This window comes from Arachis ipaensis, chromosome B10 (genome assembly GCF_059453495.1).
Source record: "Arachis ipaensis isolate K30076 ecotype BB chromosome B10, ASM5945349v1, whole genome shotgun sequence".
Lineage (NCBI taxonomy): Eukaryota > Viridiplantae > Streptophyta > Magnoliopsida > Fabales > Fabaceae > Arachis > Arachis ipaensis.
In genome coordinates, this window is record NC_142435.1 from 17,226,097 (window position 1) to 17,240,412 (window position 14,316).

The 14,316-nt window shown below is 33.9% G+C and overlaps 1 protein-coding gene across 1 annotated transcript; it reads right to left on the bottom strand.

Moving 5' to 3' along the window:
• Positions 1-7,400: 7,400 nt before the first annotated feature.
• Positions 7,401-9,071, bottom strand: LOC148579272 (uncharacterized). The gene is made up of 2 exons (XM_088489304.1): positions 8,665-9,071; positions 7,401-7,725 (listed from the first exon to the last, which is right to left on the bottom strand). Exons 1-2 carry the CDS (start codon positions 9,069-9,071, stop codon positions 7,401-7,403), a joined length of 732 nt encoding a protein of 243 aa, XP_088345430.1.
• Positions 9,072-14,316: the final 5,245 nt, after the last annotated feature.

Consider the following 14,316-nt stretch of genomic DNA (forward strand, 5'->3'; position numbering starts at 1 on the left):
TCTGCAGTGTCCGTTTTTTGTAAGACGTGCTTCATAGGCTGATTAGTTTGGACCTCTATAGTGTGAGCTTGAAAATAAGGTCAGAGCCATCTGGAGTGATAACAAATGCATATGCAAAATTTTTCTATCTTTTGATAGTTCAGCTCTGTCCCCTATAGAGCCTTGCTAACAAAATAGATTGGTTGTTGTCCGTTCTCATCTTCTCGGACTAGGATTGAGCCTATGACTCTGTTTGCAACTGCTAAGTATAATACTAGTTCTTCTCCTGAGATAGGTTGGATGAGGATTGGTGGTTGATTCGGGAAATTTTTGAAGTCTTGAAAGGTTTGTTCACATTCCTGAGTCCACTCAAATCGGCTCCCTTTCTTGAGTATGGAGAATAGAGATAGAGACTTTAGAGCTGATCCTGCCAAGAATATGGATAAGGTTGCCAACCTTCCATTTAACTGTTGGACTTCTTTAAGACAGGTCAAGCTTTTTGTCTCCAATATTGCTTTGCATTTTTTTGGGTTAGCTTCAATACCCCTTTAGATGAGCATAAAGCCTAAGAACTTCTTAGCTTCCACTGCGAAGGTACATTTTGAGGGATTTAGTCTTATCCGTACTTCATGATTGTGTTAAATACTTCAGTTAAATCGGACAAGAGATTGACATCTTCTTTGATCTTGACAGGCATGTCATCCAAATACACTTCCATTAATTTTCCAAGGTGAGGTGAGAACACCTTATTCATTAATCGTTGGTATGTGGCTCCAGTATTTTCAATCCAAAAGGCATTATTACTACATAACAATAGTTAGTTTTTTGAGTGATGAAAGAGGTATTCTCTTGGTACGGCTTGTACCTTAGAATTTGGTTGTAATCCGAGTATACATCCATACACAGGACAGGTATCTATATCCCGAAGCTGAGTCTGCCAAGGCATCAATGCTGAAAAAAGGGTATGGATCTTTGGGATAAGTTTTATTGAGGTCGGTATAATTAACACACATTCTCTATTTTCTGTTCTATTTCTTCACCAAGACCACATTAGCTAGCCACAAAAGATACTTTACTTGTCTTAAGTTATGTACCTAAGAAGTATTCCTTGCTAAGTTGGGTAAGCACTTAGTGTGGTGAGTCTAGGTATTAGCATAGCCAAGTCAAGTTTATGTTAAAGCTTGTGTGCCCAGATAGGATTACATTGAGTCCTAGAAAATTGGTGTATGTAATACTTAGATTATGGTAAAAATTTCACCAACGTTATGGTGGAGACTGGATGTAGGTTGCGTTGCATAAGGCAACTGAACCAGAATATATAGCTGTATCATCATCTTTTTTTCTGTTTTAGTTCTTTTTTTTAGTTTTTATGAGACAAAATAAAATTATCTCCTAAATTATTCACTGTGCAGACCAAACAGAAATCAAGTTTAAAGTTCTGAATTTAAAGCATAATTAATCAAAATTAAAGAAAACTATCAATTCAATCCCCTTCTCTAAGCTTTTTAGAACTTTCACTAGCTTTGCTGGCTCAACCATTAATTGAATTTTCAAAACCTTAGCTAATTCTACGAGCACCCTTGGTTTATTAGTTATGTTATTAAAAATTATTATTAAACAAGAACTTGATGATGAATTGATAATTATGTTGTATATGATTTTACCATAGAATTGATTATGATTTTGTACTTTTAATTTTAACATAATTTAATATCTTATTTTTTGTTTTACTAATATATTTATGAATATGTATAATAATTTTAATATTATAATTTAATGACTTATATTGAAGTTGAAAAAATGAGCCAAAAATAGAGTATATATTACTTTTTGATAAAGCAATATAATTTACCCATGAGAAGATAATAGTTTAATTGAATTTACTTATTCAAAAACAACATACTCCTTATTATTTTACAGATAGACATAGACAGAGACAGTGTGTCTAGAGATACTGAATTAGTGTATTTTGTGTCCATCGTGACAGGAAGGACACGGAGACACAACTTATTTTTAATATTTTTTTCATTATTTTTATTAATTTTTCATAATTATATTTTTTATTATTATATTTTTTATCTCAAATTTTTTGAATGAAAAAATGAGAATAAATTAGATCTTCGTAATTTATTCTAGTTTATCACCAAACAGAATACAAGAACACAAAATTTTGTGTCTTTGTCCATCAGTGTCTTGTCCTATCCTGTTCTCAGTATCTTGTCTCTCAAAAACAAACGCAACCTTTATATACTTTTAGAGACGATGATAATAGTTGTCATTGTTATCTTTCCAACTTTTCTTCTCATCCAATCTGGTATTTATGGAGATGCGTAATGAAATTCGTCGGGAGATATGGCGAACTCTATAAAAATATAGAAGTTCGCCGACAGTGTAATGAACCTTACAAAAATAATAAGGTTCGTCCGGGATGCGGCTGAAATTTTAAAAGAACGTATTTTGGGATTTAAAGTTCGAATAATTTATTTCGAAAAATAATTTTTATTTTATTTTATTATAGAGAAAAATCTCAAAGCTAAGATATTTAAATTAAAAAAAATAAAAAAATAAATGGTTGAAAATACATTTTTACCCCTAATAAAAAGGTGAAATTATAAATTATACCCTTTCTTTTTTAACCGCTGGCGGCTCAATGGAGACGTGTTTGGCTAGCAATGTAAGTTGGGAATTTTTTTTGAAATAAAATAAAAAAATTGTTATTTTTAAAAATAAATTATTCTAACTTTAAATTCTAAAATACGTTTTTTTAGGTTAAGTTTGCTGTATTTTTTCGACAAACTTTATTTCAATTTTTTTGTTTACCCAATTTGATATTTATGGAGATGCGTAGTCAAGTTCACCAAAAAATACGGCTAACTCCATTATAAGCGTAAAGACCCAATCCGGTCCTTGTCCATTTTCACGAAGGACAAAGCGATCCCTGTCCAAAAAAAATGGACACTTCGACCCTCAACCTTTTTATTTTGGGACAATACGGTCTTTCTGTTAAAAAATTTATCAAATAATAATAAAAATTGGTTTTGTAAGGATTTTATTTGTATTTTGTGGGGGTTTTAAACCCACACAAAAATCTTTTCAACAATATAACTAATTACTACCACTACTACCATTATCTTTTTCATCCTCATTATTATCACTCCTACCTCTATTATTTTTATTATGTAACTATACTTTATCATCATCATTATCTCCTCTACCGTTATCATCACTAATACCAATATTATCAACATTAAAATTCTCTTCTTTCATTTTTTATTCATGTTATTTTTTCCTTTAAAAGGTATTGTACTATAATTAATTTTTTTTTGTGGCATCATTTTTATCAATGGTTTTTCTTCACTTAACCATCATTGATAAAGGAATTTTTTAAAAACAAAGTTATTAATAGTATGTGGGATTTAAAATCCCCACAAAATACAAATAAAATATCCACAAAACTAATTTTTATTATTATTTAATAAATTTTTTAACAGAAAAACTGTATTGTCCCAAAATAAAAAAGTTGAGGATCGAAGTGTCCATTTTTTTGGACAAAAATCACTTTATCTTTCATAAAAATGGATAAAGATCAGATTGAATGTTTATTCCCATTGTAATATAGAAGTTGGTGGGAGCGCCAAGTACCTTGCTAAAATAATAAGGTTCACCGGCGCGTGGCGTACTTGAATTTAAAAGATAATTTGTTTTAGGAAATATTTTTTTATTTTATTATAGGAAAAAAATCCTAAAATTATTTGTTCATCCATTATTTTCCCATACATGCATGTCTTATGTAATTTCTTCTCAAACAGGTAAGATATTAATTGATAAGTTTGACTATAATAATCATTCATTCACGCTGACACCAATAAATGTCTTTGACAACTTTCAAAACAGTTCATGGAATCGTGGTTTGTCAAGCAGTGAAGCACACTGCGTAAAAAATAATGGATCCCCTAAGCTACCGTTAATGCTTCTCCTTTTGACAAATGACACCTATACCTCACATTCCCACTCCACCATATATAGCTCTTTTTCTATGTGACATCTGCATAAGCTTAAATGGTAAAATATTAGTGGCAATTGTATTGTTTATAAACCTGAAAAATCACATCGACATGTTAATCAAAAATAGAATAATATTCATAAAACGTTATAATTAATTAATTATACAATCATAGTAGTGTTTTCCCTAAGAAAATGTTAGAGACATCTCGTGATATTGCATATTTACATCATCGTCTTAAAAGTTAAATGTGTGCACGTGGTGTACTATAAACAGTTGCTGAATGCCACAGCCTGTGTCTTAAGACTATAGCGACATTCTTTCAAAAATGTGAAGGCTACAGAAATAGCAAGTCAGCAACATTCCTTCGAAAATGCTGTTTAGGATCACTTATCTTTCAATGCAATTTCTTTTGGGTGGATGCTAAGGTGATGAAGAGCTTTTTTTTCTGCAGCTGCTGAAGGAACGTGGCTGGATGTGCACCTTGACGCGTGTAACTGTTGTTTCAGAACGCCCAGACAACTTCTGCGCCAAAGCAGAGATAGAAGTAAGTGACGCGTGAGATGAATTATAAGTAGTTGAGATTAATTTTATGTTTTTTTTTTTTTTGGTCAGGATTAATTTTAGTTTATGGTGTTGATGATGTTATTGGCCTTTTTTCTTTTTTTTTTTTTGGTCTTTTATTGGCCTTTTTTCTAAGACAAGGTATTTGTTTTTCAATGGTGGGCTTGGGTTGGTTTATTGAACAAAAGCTGAAAATTGAAAAAAAAAACCCCTAATTTTGAAGGTAGCATTGGCATGGATATTGAGACTAAGATTGAAGAATTGAAACTTAGTATTGTATTTAATAGTTACCGCAAAATCCGTAAAATTAGTAAATAATAGTTAATAAATTAATTATTAATTAAAAAATTAGAAAACTTGAATTTTATAGTTTAATGAGATAGAGCTAATTAAAATAAGAATTTTGACACTAAGTTTAAAGAATTTGGCCCAAAATTGAGCTGAACAGACCGAACCGAACGAACTGGCCCATAATGGGCCCAAGGCCCAACATAAACCCCTATATATGAAGAGCATCAACTCTTCTTCTTCCCAAAACAGTGAAGAACGTTGAAACTTGCATGAGGAGAAGGAAAGAAGCTCCAAACCCTAACACCAGATTCAAACTCAAATATCTTTCAATTCGGAGCTCCGATCGCTGCACCGTTTACGGCCACGCGACCGCAGTGTTGAGCTCTACAAAGCTTAGTACTCAATTAAGTAAGAAATCCACTTTTCATTTTCGATTCTCTCTCCCCTAATTTCGAGATTTATTGAGCTTAGTGTTGAGAAATTGTATAATTTCGGTGTTTAAGACCGAATTAGCTTCATAAACTTGTCGGATCTTGTTTTAATTTCCCGTTGGTAAAGTGAGACAACTCAAGCCCTTGTAAAACCTGTGATTAAGTGAAATCTATATTGATTTAGTGATGATTATTTGTATTAGATTGAGTTGTGGGTTGTTTTGGGGTATGTTGGTAGTCATTGGTGGTGTTGGAGACTTGATGTTGGACTTTGGGGAGCTAGATATTCATTTGATGTGACTTTGAAAGCTTGGATTTTGTGACACGATGGTCAAATGTGACGGTCCGAGATTAACGAGGAATAGACCAAGGTATGGTTTTGGTTTCTCGTATATAATATGTAATATGTCGTGAAAACTTAGGCTAGATGACCGTAGGATAAGTTTGGATTGAATGTTTGGTTATTGAGGTGATTAGGGAAATAATATGTGTATGTGTGCAATGAATTTGAGAATTGATATATGTATGTGAATATAGAAGAATTATGAAAGATGATTGATGAGTGAATTAAAATATATTGTGTGATTTTGGCTTGTCGGGATTGAGAATGTGAATGTTGAGGATTGATTATAAGATTGATTATGAGTTATGTTGTGTTGGCTAATGATATGAGTGTGGTGGGAGGTTGATGAGATGATATATTGAATGAATAATGATGCTATTTTAATGTTTGAGTATGGAATTATGTTTGATTATGAGTTCTTTGGGTTGAAGTTGATGAGTAAGTATATTGGTGAGTTGTGAAATGTATGAGAAGGACTAAGATTGAATTTAGTTTGTTTTGGGTTGATTAAAAACTTGGAATGTTGGTTTTGAGTTGGAAAGCTTGGTAAAAATAAAGGTTGATATTTTTGATAAAAAACTAAAATTTGCCCGAACTTCGACGAGCCATAACTCGACTTTTGGACCCCCAATCTTTTCAAAACTTATTTCATATGAAGATTGGGTCCGTGAAGTTTATGCCGTTCAAAGAACGGGCTAAAAACAATTTTTAACGAAGAAGTTATGTCCGTCGGAAATTTGGTGTGTAAAGTGGATTCTGCAGCACTTAATAAATTTTTACCTAACCTGCAGATCTCGCGTCGCAAGCAAGCACGCAACGCGAGCATTCTATTATGTTTTGGCTGTCTTGCATACGCGGAAGGGTACACGCGTACGCGAGAGGTGAAGATTGATATGTCCCAGTACGCGGGTAAGTGCATGCGACGCGAGCGAACCTTTCGGGCCAAGAGACTCGCGTACGCGAGATGAGAGAAAATTACACTTTCGCGTACGCGTGACATGGTTTGTGTACATGGAGACCTGTTTTTCAGCAAATGGAGTTTTTGTGTTTTTAAGTATGATTTTAAACCTCTAAACCTTTATTTTTACTCCTTTAGACCCTAAATATTAGTTTTAAGTATAGTGAAGATATTAAGTTATAAAAAGAGAGTACTTTGAGGTGAAGAAAAGCTTGAGACATGTTGAATTATGAATGGGAAGTTCAGGAATGGGATATGTATGAGGTATTTTAGCCTTAATAAAATTGAATGAATGAATGAATGTAAGTGAAAATGAATGAAGAATTATTACTGAAATATGATTGATGATTAAAAGATTATGATTAATTGAGGAAGTGTGAAAATGTTGCGAGTATGACAGAGATGCATATATGAGTTAATGAATGAATGTGGTAAATAACTCATGATGGAAAATGTTGGATGTGAGTATGCTTGTATTTTTTCTCTGGTTGTAAGGGTGACAGGGTACAGATACCCTCTAATAGTGACAGGCAGTGACGGATCCAAAAAAATTTTTCAGTGGAGGAAAAATATATACAATATAATAATAATTTTTATAATTATACTATGATGTTATAAAATAGGAATATTCTTTAAATTATTTAACCAATAAATTAAAATAGTAAAATATAATTCAAAATAATAACAAATAATTTAGAATTCCATTCTTCTGGATTTTATATTTTGAAAAGATTGAATAATGTTTTCATTGTCAATACAATCAAATGTCTCTCTTTCTATGTATGTCATTAAACAATCATTTAAAAATTCATCTCCCATACGGTTACGAAGTCAACTCTTTATGATATTCATAGCAAAAAAAGTTCTTTCAACTGATGCAGTTGCTACAGGCAAAACTAAAGCTAACTTCAAAAGAAGAAACACTAATGGATACACAATATTTTTTCGAGTCTCAACCAACTTCTGAGAAAGAGCATCAATTCCATTTAAGTCCGAGAATTGATCATCAGAATACACATCTAGTATGAAGTTCTCAAGTTGACTGTCAAGTGCCAAAAGTTGAGGGGAAGAAAATTTTAATGGATAGAATTGAGCTAACTGGATCAACTTCTCCTTATCAAATGAAAAAAAAATGAGTGTCTTAGATTCAAACAAGCTATGCAAAGAAACAATTCAGTATTCACCTCTATAAAATGATTATTGAGTTCTTGAAGTTGTCTATCAACTACTTGATAGAATATCTCAACTTGAAAATGATGCAAATTTGATATCTTTTGAGCTTTGCGTCTTGATCTTCCTTGTGACACAAATATATCATCCATGATTGGAACAGTAATATCATGTTTATCATAAAACAGTGAGACTTTGTCAAGTAAAAGAGACCAACCATCATCTCTTATATTTTACAACCGTTGCTTAGATACTTTAACTAATGCCATAGCATTTACAATGTCTTGATTATTCCTTTGTAACGCTTGAGATAACTCATTAGTAACTCCCAATATATTTTTCATCAAGTGCAAGTTGAAAATGAATTCAAAGGATTGAATGACATTCAATAAATGACATGCTTCAGCTCTTTGTTTTGAATTATTTTCATCTTCCTCAATATATTCAAGAACATTAACCATAGAAGGAAATAAAGAAATTAATCTAAGTATAGTTCCATAGTGTGAACCCCATCTAGTATCTCCAGCTCTTTTTAAAGTTGTTTCTTAATTCAAACCCCATCTAGTATCTCTTTGTTTACACGAAACTCCAACAACATTACACAAATTGGTTAACAAATTAAAAAGCAAAGTAATTTCAACTTATTTTTTTTTCAACTGTTACAAGAGCTAACTGAAGTTGGTGGGCAAAGCAATGTACATAGAAAGCATAAGAATTTTCTTTCAATATCATAGTTTTCAAACCATTAAATTTTCCTTGCATGTTACTTGCACCATCATATCCTTATCCACGTACTCTTGATAAACTTAAATTATATGTTTCTAATAATGATTCTAATGCTAATTTTAGAGATAAAGCATTAGTATTAGAAACATAAACAAGACCAAAAAAATGCTCCCTAACTTGTCCTTCTTTGTTCACATACCTTAAGCAAACTGACATTTGCTCTTTGATAGAAATGTCGCGGGCTTCATCAACCAATATAGCAAATACTTCATCCCCAAGATCATCAACAATAACTTTTGTCATTTCCCTTGCAGCAGCTCTTACAATGTCTTTTTGGATTGAGGGTGCTATTAGTTTAAGATTCCCACAGGCATTTTTGAAAGCACGACCAATCTCTTGATTATGTTGCGCAAGAAAGTTTAGAAGTTCCAAAAAATTTCTTTGGTTAACAGAATCATCTGTCTCATCATTACCACAAAAGGCCAATCCTTGTTGCAAAAGAAATATAATACAATTAATTGTTGCTGTCAAGTGAATTTGATAATTCTTTTTAGCTTGCTCAGATTGTTTTTCAATAGTAGTAGTGATGTGTTGTTTTGGTCTCATAAGTGCTTCACATTTTTTTCAAGTTTGATTATGAGCGCTATCATGAATCCTAACATGAATTTGTAGTCTCTCCTTTTTTTTCCAATTTAAAAAGTCATTAGTTACAAAAGCATCACCACCTTCAGTCCCGGGTTTCATAAAATAACAACAAAGATAAAAAACAACATCTTTTGATATACTATACTCTAACCAGTTGCCATAGTCATCAAACTAATTAGGATTAAATCTTCGAAAAGAAGAACTACAAGCAATTTGCGGAAAATCATAAGTCCTTGATTGACAAGGACCTTTTTACAAATATGCACATCTAACTTTGTCTCTGTCATTCGGATGATAACTTGAAATCTTTAGTCATTGTCCTGGATATGCTTTAATGCTCTCTACTTTGAATTCTAAAAACCTCCTTTTTTTAGAAGAGGTCGATGAATTGTTTTGGGATCCAATCTCCAATGATGAGGTCCTTTTGAAATATTTTTCCATTATTAATAAGATAAAATTATAAATCTAAGTTAATTAATTAATAAAAAATTCACAATTCTACACAAATTAAAAATTATAAATACAAAATTGATAAACATATGTCATTTAAATAAATTTTCAACAACAACAACAACAACTAATATCCCAATCCATTCTAAGCTCCTGCAGAGCCGATGCATACCTAATGATGAGACAGAATTGTTATAAATGCCATCCAAGTCAACGAGGTAATATTACTCATTGTTCAACATTAGTTGTATAGAAACAAAAATTGAACATTTCAATTTTCCATAACTAGAATGGATAACATAGCCTAGAAAAAGAAGACCCTATAATGAAATTTAAACAATACCATATAAACTTATTTCAAAGCTCATAAAATTTATCCATCAGAAATTAAATATGATGAACTTCTACTGCTCCACAGTCTCTCATACAACTTTCATAAATAAGATTTTGCGAATTGTATTAATGAGTCTTTACATATCAGATATTAGTCTCCATTTTTTTCCATCCTAAGCAAGTAGGAAAGACGCAATCTTTATATATCGAGTAAGAAAAAAAAAGTACAGTATAAGTGAATAAAATTCAATCACAAATTAACAAACAAATTAATCCAAGAAGTGAATAAGTGAATTAACAAATAAATTAATCAAACTAAACTTGCAATTACATCAGAACAAATTCAATCACAAATTCACAATTAACAAACCAACTAAATCAATTATCAAACAACAATGAAGCAAATAAGTGAATAAGCAGAATTGCAAATCGTTAAATCATGATTCATGAATGTACCAAGAATAATCCAAGACTGAATCTGAATAGCTAAACTCTAGGAACTAGGAAGCAAAAGTGTAGAACCCAGTAGGTAGTAGCGGTACGGGTGTGCGACGTTCAGCGGCAGTAGGACGAAAGGCAGGCGTTCTCTGCTGAAGCCTGAAGAGTGAAAACCAAAGAGAGAAGAGGATCGCAGATTCACAGTATCGAAGAAAAAGAAGGACGGATGGAACCGATCGCTAAAGAAGAAGGCACAAGGCAGAAGGGGACATGGATACGCGGCAGTGACTATGGAGACAGAAGGGCAGAGACGTCAGCAGGGAGAGAACCATGACACTGGCTAAGACGTGGAGTGGCAGCACGCGACAGCAAGCCAGTAATGGCTCTGGTGTGCCGAGTGTGGACTGCGAAAGCTAGAGCCTGGAGGCCTGGAGCAGATGAAGAAGATTGGGGAAAAAAGAAGGGTTAGGAATTTGATTTAGGGTGGGGTCAAAACTAATTATATAGTGGGACAATTAAGATATTTCACTAAGAACTACTAAGTAATTTTTGGAATTTCACTAGGGAGGTTGCCCCCACTCCCTAATGAATACGTCTGTCCCTGGTGACAGGGTACAGATACCCTCTAATGGTGACAGGCACAGATACCCTCTAATAGTGACAGGACACATATACCCTCTAATGGTATTAATGTGCAACAGAGAGACTGTGCCCGGGTTAGCTACCGGACACGTCAGGTTGGCTTGATAACCGACAGATGAGAGTCATCAGCCATAGGGCAGGCATACATCATGTGCATATGTGTGTTTTGTTTGATTGTGCATTTAATTGGGCTTGCCTATGTGATTATCATGCTTACCTGTTATATTCACTACCTGCTGTAACTATATCCTGTTTGTGTTTGCATTGTCTATTTTATTTTGATGAGTTTGAAAAACTCTAATTTAAATTTAATGATGGACAAACATTATTGAAATAATTGATTACAAAATTATTAATTTGATTTTCACTTAACATATGTTAATTAATAATTTTGTATGCAGGCTTTCTTATTGGGCCGAATATAAAAGCAGAATTATTGCAAGCCCAATATGCTTAAAACCATTCAGCCTTGTTTAATGTTTCCTATATTATGTGGCTGAAGCAAATTGTGATTATTTGGGCCAGAATTCAAACATTATTATAAACCCAAAATTTTTTTGCATACTTGGTTCTAAATCAAAAAGAAATTGGGCCAGAATGAGTTTTATTGCTACAAGCCCATAATTGTTGCTCCAATGCTTGATCCGAAACTTATTATGAAAGGAAGCAAAATTGCTTCATGCCTCCAACGGATCTCATTCCTTCCTTTGGGATGGATTTCAAATTTTAATTTGCTAGCATTGGAAACATGAGAGAGATTGTCATTGATATGATTGATGGCATTGAAAGCTACACGCTACTCAGGGAAGTAAAAGCAACTCTTTAACTAATTTGCTTATTTCATTTAATTGCTTCTCTTCCAATTATTTCTTCTCTCTCATTCTTTCTTTCTTCTCTTTTGGACAATACCCAGCAAACCATGGAAGCTACATTGAGCTACCGAAAAGAAGGAAAGGCACGCCAAAAGACCATCATAATGATGGCAAGAAAACATAAAAAATGTAGTGGCTAAGATCTGCAACCATGAAAGGAAAGATATGGTGATGAGATCTTGGCTTCTTCATACCAAAAATGGTTGAAGGAGATTCGGCCAGCAAGGAAAAGATCCTTGGAGGGATAGCTTGTCACTGCTTTTGGGTTCACTCATCACAGAAGATAGCTAGGGTGGCAACATGAGGGAGAAAGCAAAAGTGGAGCAGAAGAAGCCATCATCACCATGAAGCATCAAGGGCCAGAAATCCATCTTGGAGAGCAAGCCAAGGATGGAGCGCTCAGATTGATGAAGAGTGGTGACCAAGGAAGGACTAGAGGTAATTGCATGTTGGGTTTTGCATGGGTTATCTCTTCTCTCTCTCTGGCCAAACTGGTTCTGTTCTTGGAGAAGAAGAAGTTGGCTTGATTTTTTTAGCTTCAAAGGTGGAGGCTTCCCTCTTCTATAAAAAGAGAGAACAGCCACGGTTTGGAGCAAGGAGAAAGTGTGAGAGTGCAAGGCACAGGATTCTCAGAGCTACCTGAGCTAACAGATTTTCTTCTCCTTCAAAGTATTCTATTTTGTAATTTTCTGTTTAATTTTGTCATGTCTTGAGTCTCATGGAAAAAGGCAAACAGTGAGGTTTGTATGAAAAAGCCATAGAGCGGAAAAAGGCAGAGAGTACAAAATTAAAAGAAAAAGCCATAGATGTCCTTAGAGTTCCTTTGTTCGTCTATATTGTGTTTCATAATTCTGTGGGAATCCCCTTGTAAGTTGGGTTAGCACTTTACAGTTTGTAATCAAGAAGATTATAGTAAAATTCCATCATGGTTGTGATGGAGACTGGATGTAGGCTGCACTGCACTTAGCAGCTGAACCAGGATATATCTGGGTGTAATTTTCTTTCTTCTCTACTCCATTTCTGTTTCTACTGAACAGGAGCTAAAACAAAAATATCCCGTGCCAAGTGACGAGACAAAAATAAAAGTCTCGTGCCAAGTGACGAGACAAAAATAAAAGTCTCGTGGCTAGGGACGAGACAAAAATAAAAAAGTCTCCTGAAGTTATTTCAAAGACTAGCAAGTGTTACTGAGCGAAAAAAGGGCTAAGATTCAACCCCCCTTCTCTTAGCCACTGAAAACCATCAATTGGTATCAGAGCTTGGTCTCAAAGAGATCAAGTTTTACAGCTTAGAGAAAAGATCCAGATGGCAGAAAGCAGTGGCTCTAATCTGGTGTCCTACAATCTTACAGAAGGACAATCAAGCTACAGACCGCCTCTTTTCAATGGGAAAAACTATACCTATTGGAAAGAAAGAATGAAGATCTTTATGCAAGCAGTAGACTATAGACTATGGAAGATCATCCTGGAAGGTCCTCAATTTCCAACTAACACAAGTACTGAAGGAGTAGTCACTCTTAAACTAGAAGCAAGCTGGACCGAGGAAGATAGGAAGAAGGTGAAACTAAATGCCAAGGCTGTTAACCTGCTCAACTGTGCTATCAGCTTCGAGGAATATCGACGGGTATCACGATGCACAACAGCAAATAAAATCTGGGACAAACTACAAATCACTCATGAAGGAACCACCATTATAAAGAAGACTCGGACAGATATGTTGAACAGAGAATATGAAATGTTTGCAATGAAGAAAGGAGAGTCTATTGATGAACTGTTTGAACGATTTAACATCATCATTGTTGGCTTGGATGCTCTGGGAATTACATAACCTGATTATGTGCTTGTGAGGAGAGTGTTGAGATGTCTCACAAAAGAGTGGGAAACAAAAGCTTTAATTATTTCTGAGAGCAGTAGCTTAGATTCCATGACATGTGATGATTTGAGAGGAAACCTTCTTGCTTTTGAAAATACTTATTTGAAAAAAGATTCAAAAAAGAAAGGAATTGCTTTTTCTTCTGTAACTAACCCTCTGGATGGTGAATCCAGTAATAACTCTTCTGAAAATGAGTTTGTGTTATTTGCCAAAAAATTCAGGAAAATGGTAAAGCTCAAAGGCAAAGGCGACAACTCAAGGAAAATGAAGAAAGACCTTAGCAAAGTAACTTGTTACAACTGCAAGGAAATGAGGCATTTCAAATCTGATTGTCCCAAGTTAAAGAAGGAGGAGAAGCCAAAAAGAGGAAAGAATAAATGACTGATGGCTTCATGGGAAGATTTGAAAAATGAATCAGATGATGATGATGAGGAAAATGAAACAAAGTCTCAACCATGCCTTATGGCTGACCTTGTTGAGCAGGTAATCGTTCCCAACCCTGACGCTGAATCTCTTCATCTTATGATAGATCATCTTTCTGAAAAAATAAGATGCTTTTTGCTGGATAATCAAGAACTTGAACAACAAATTATCATCCT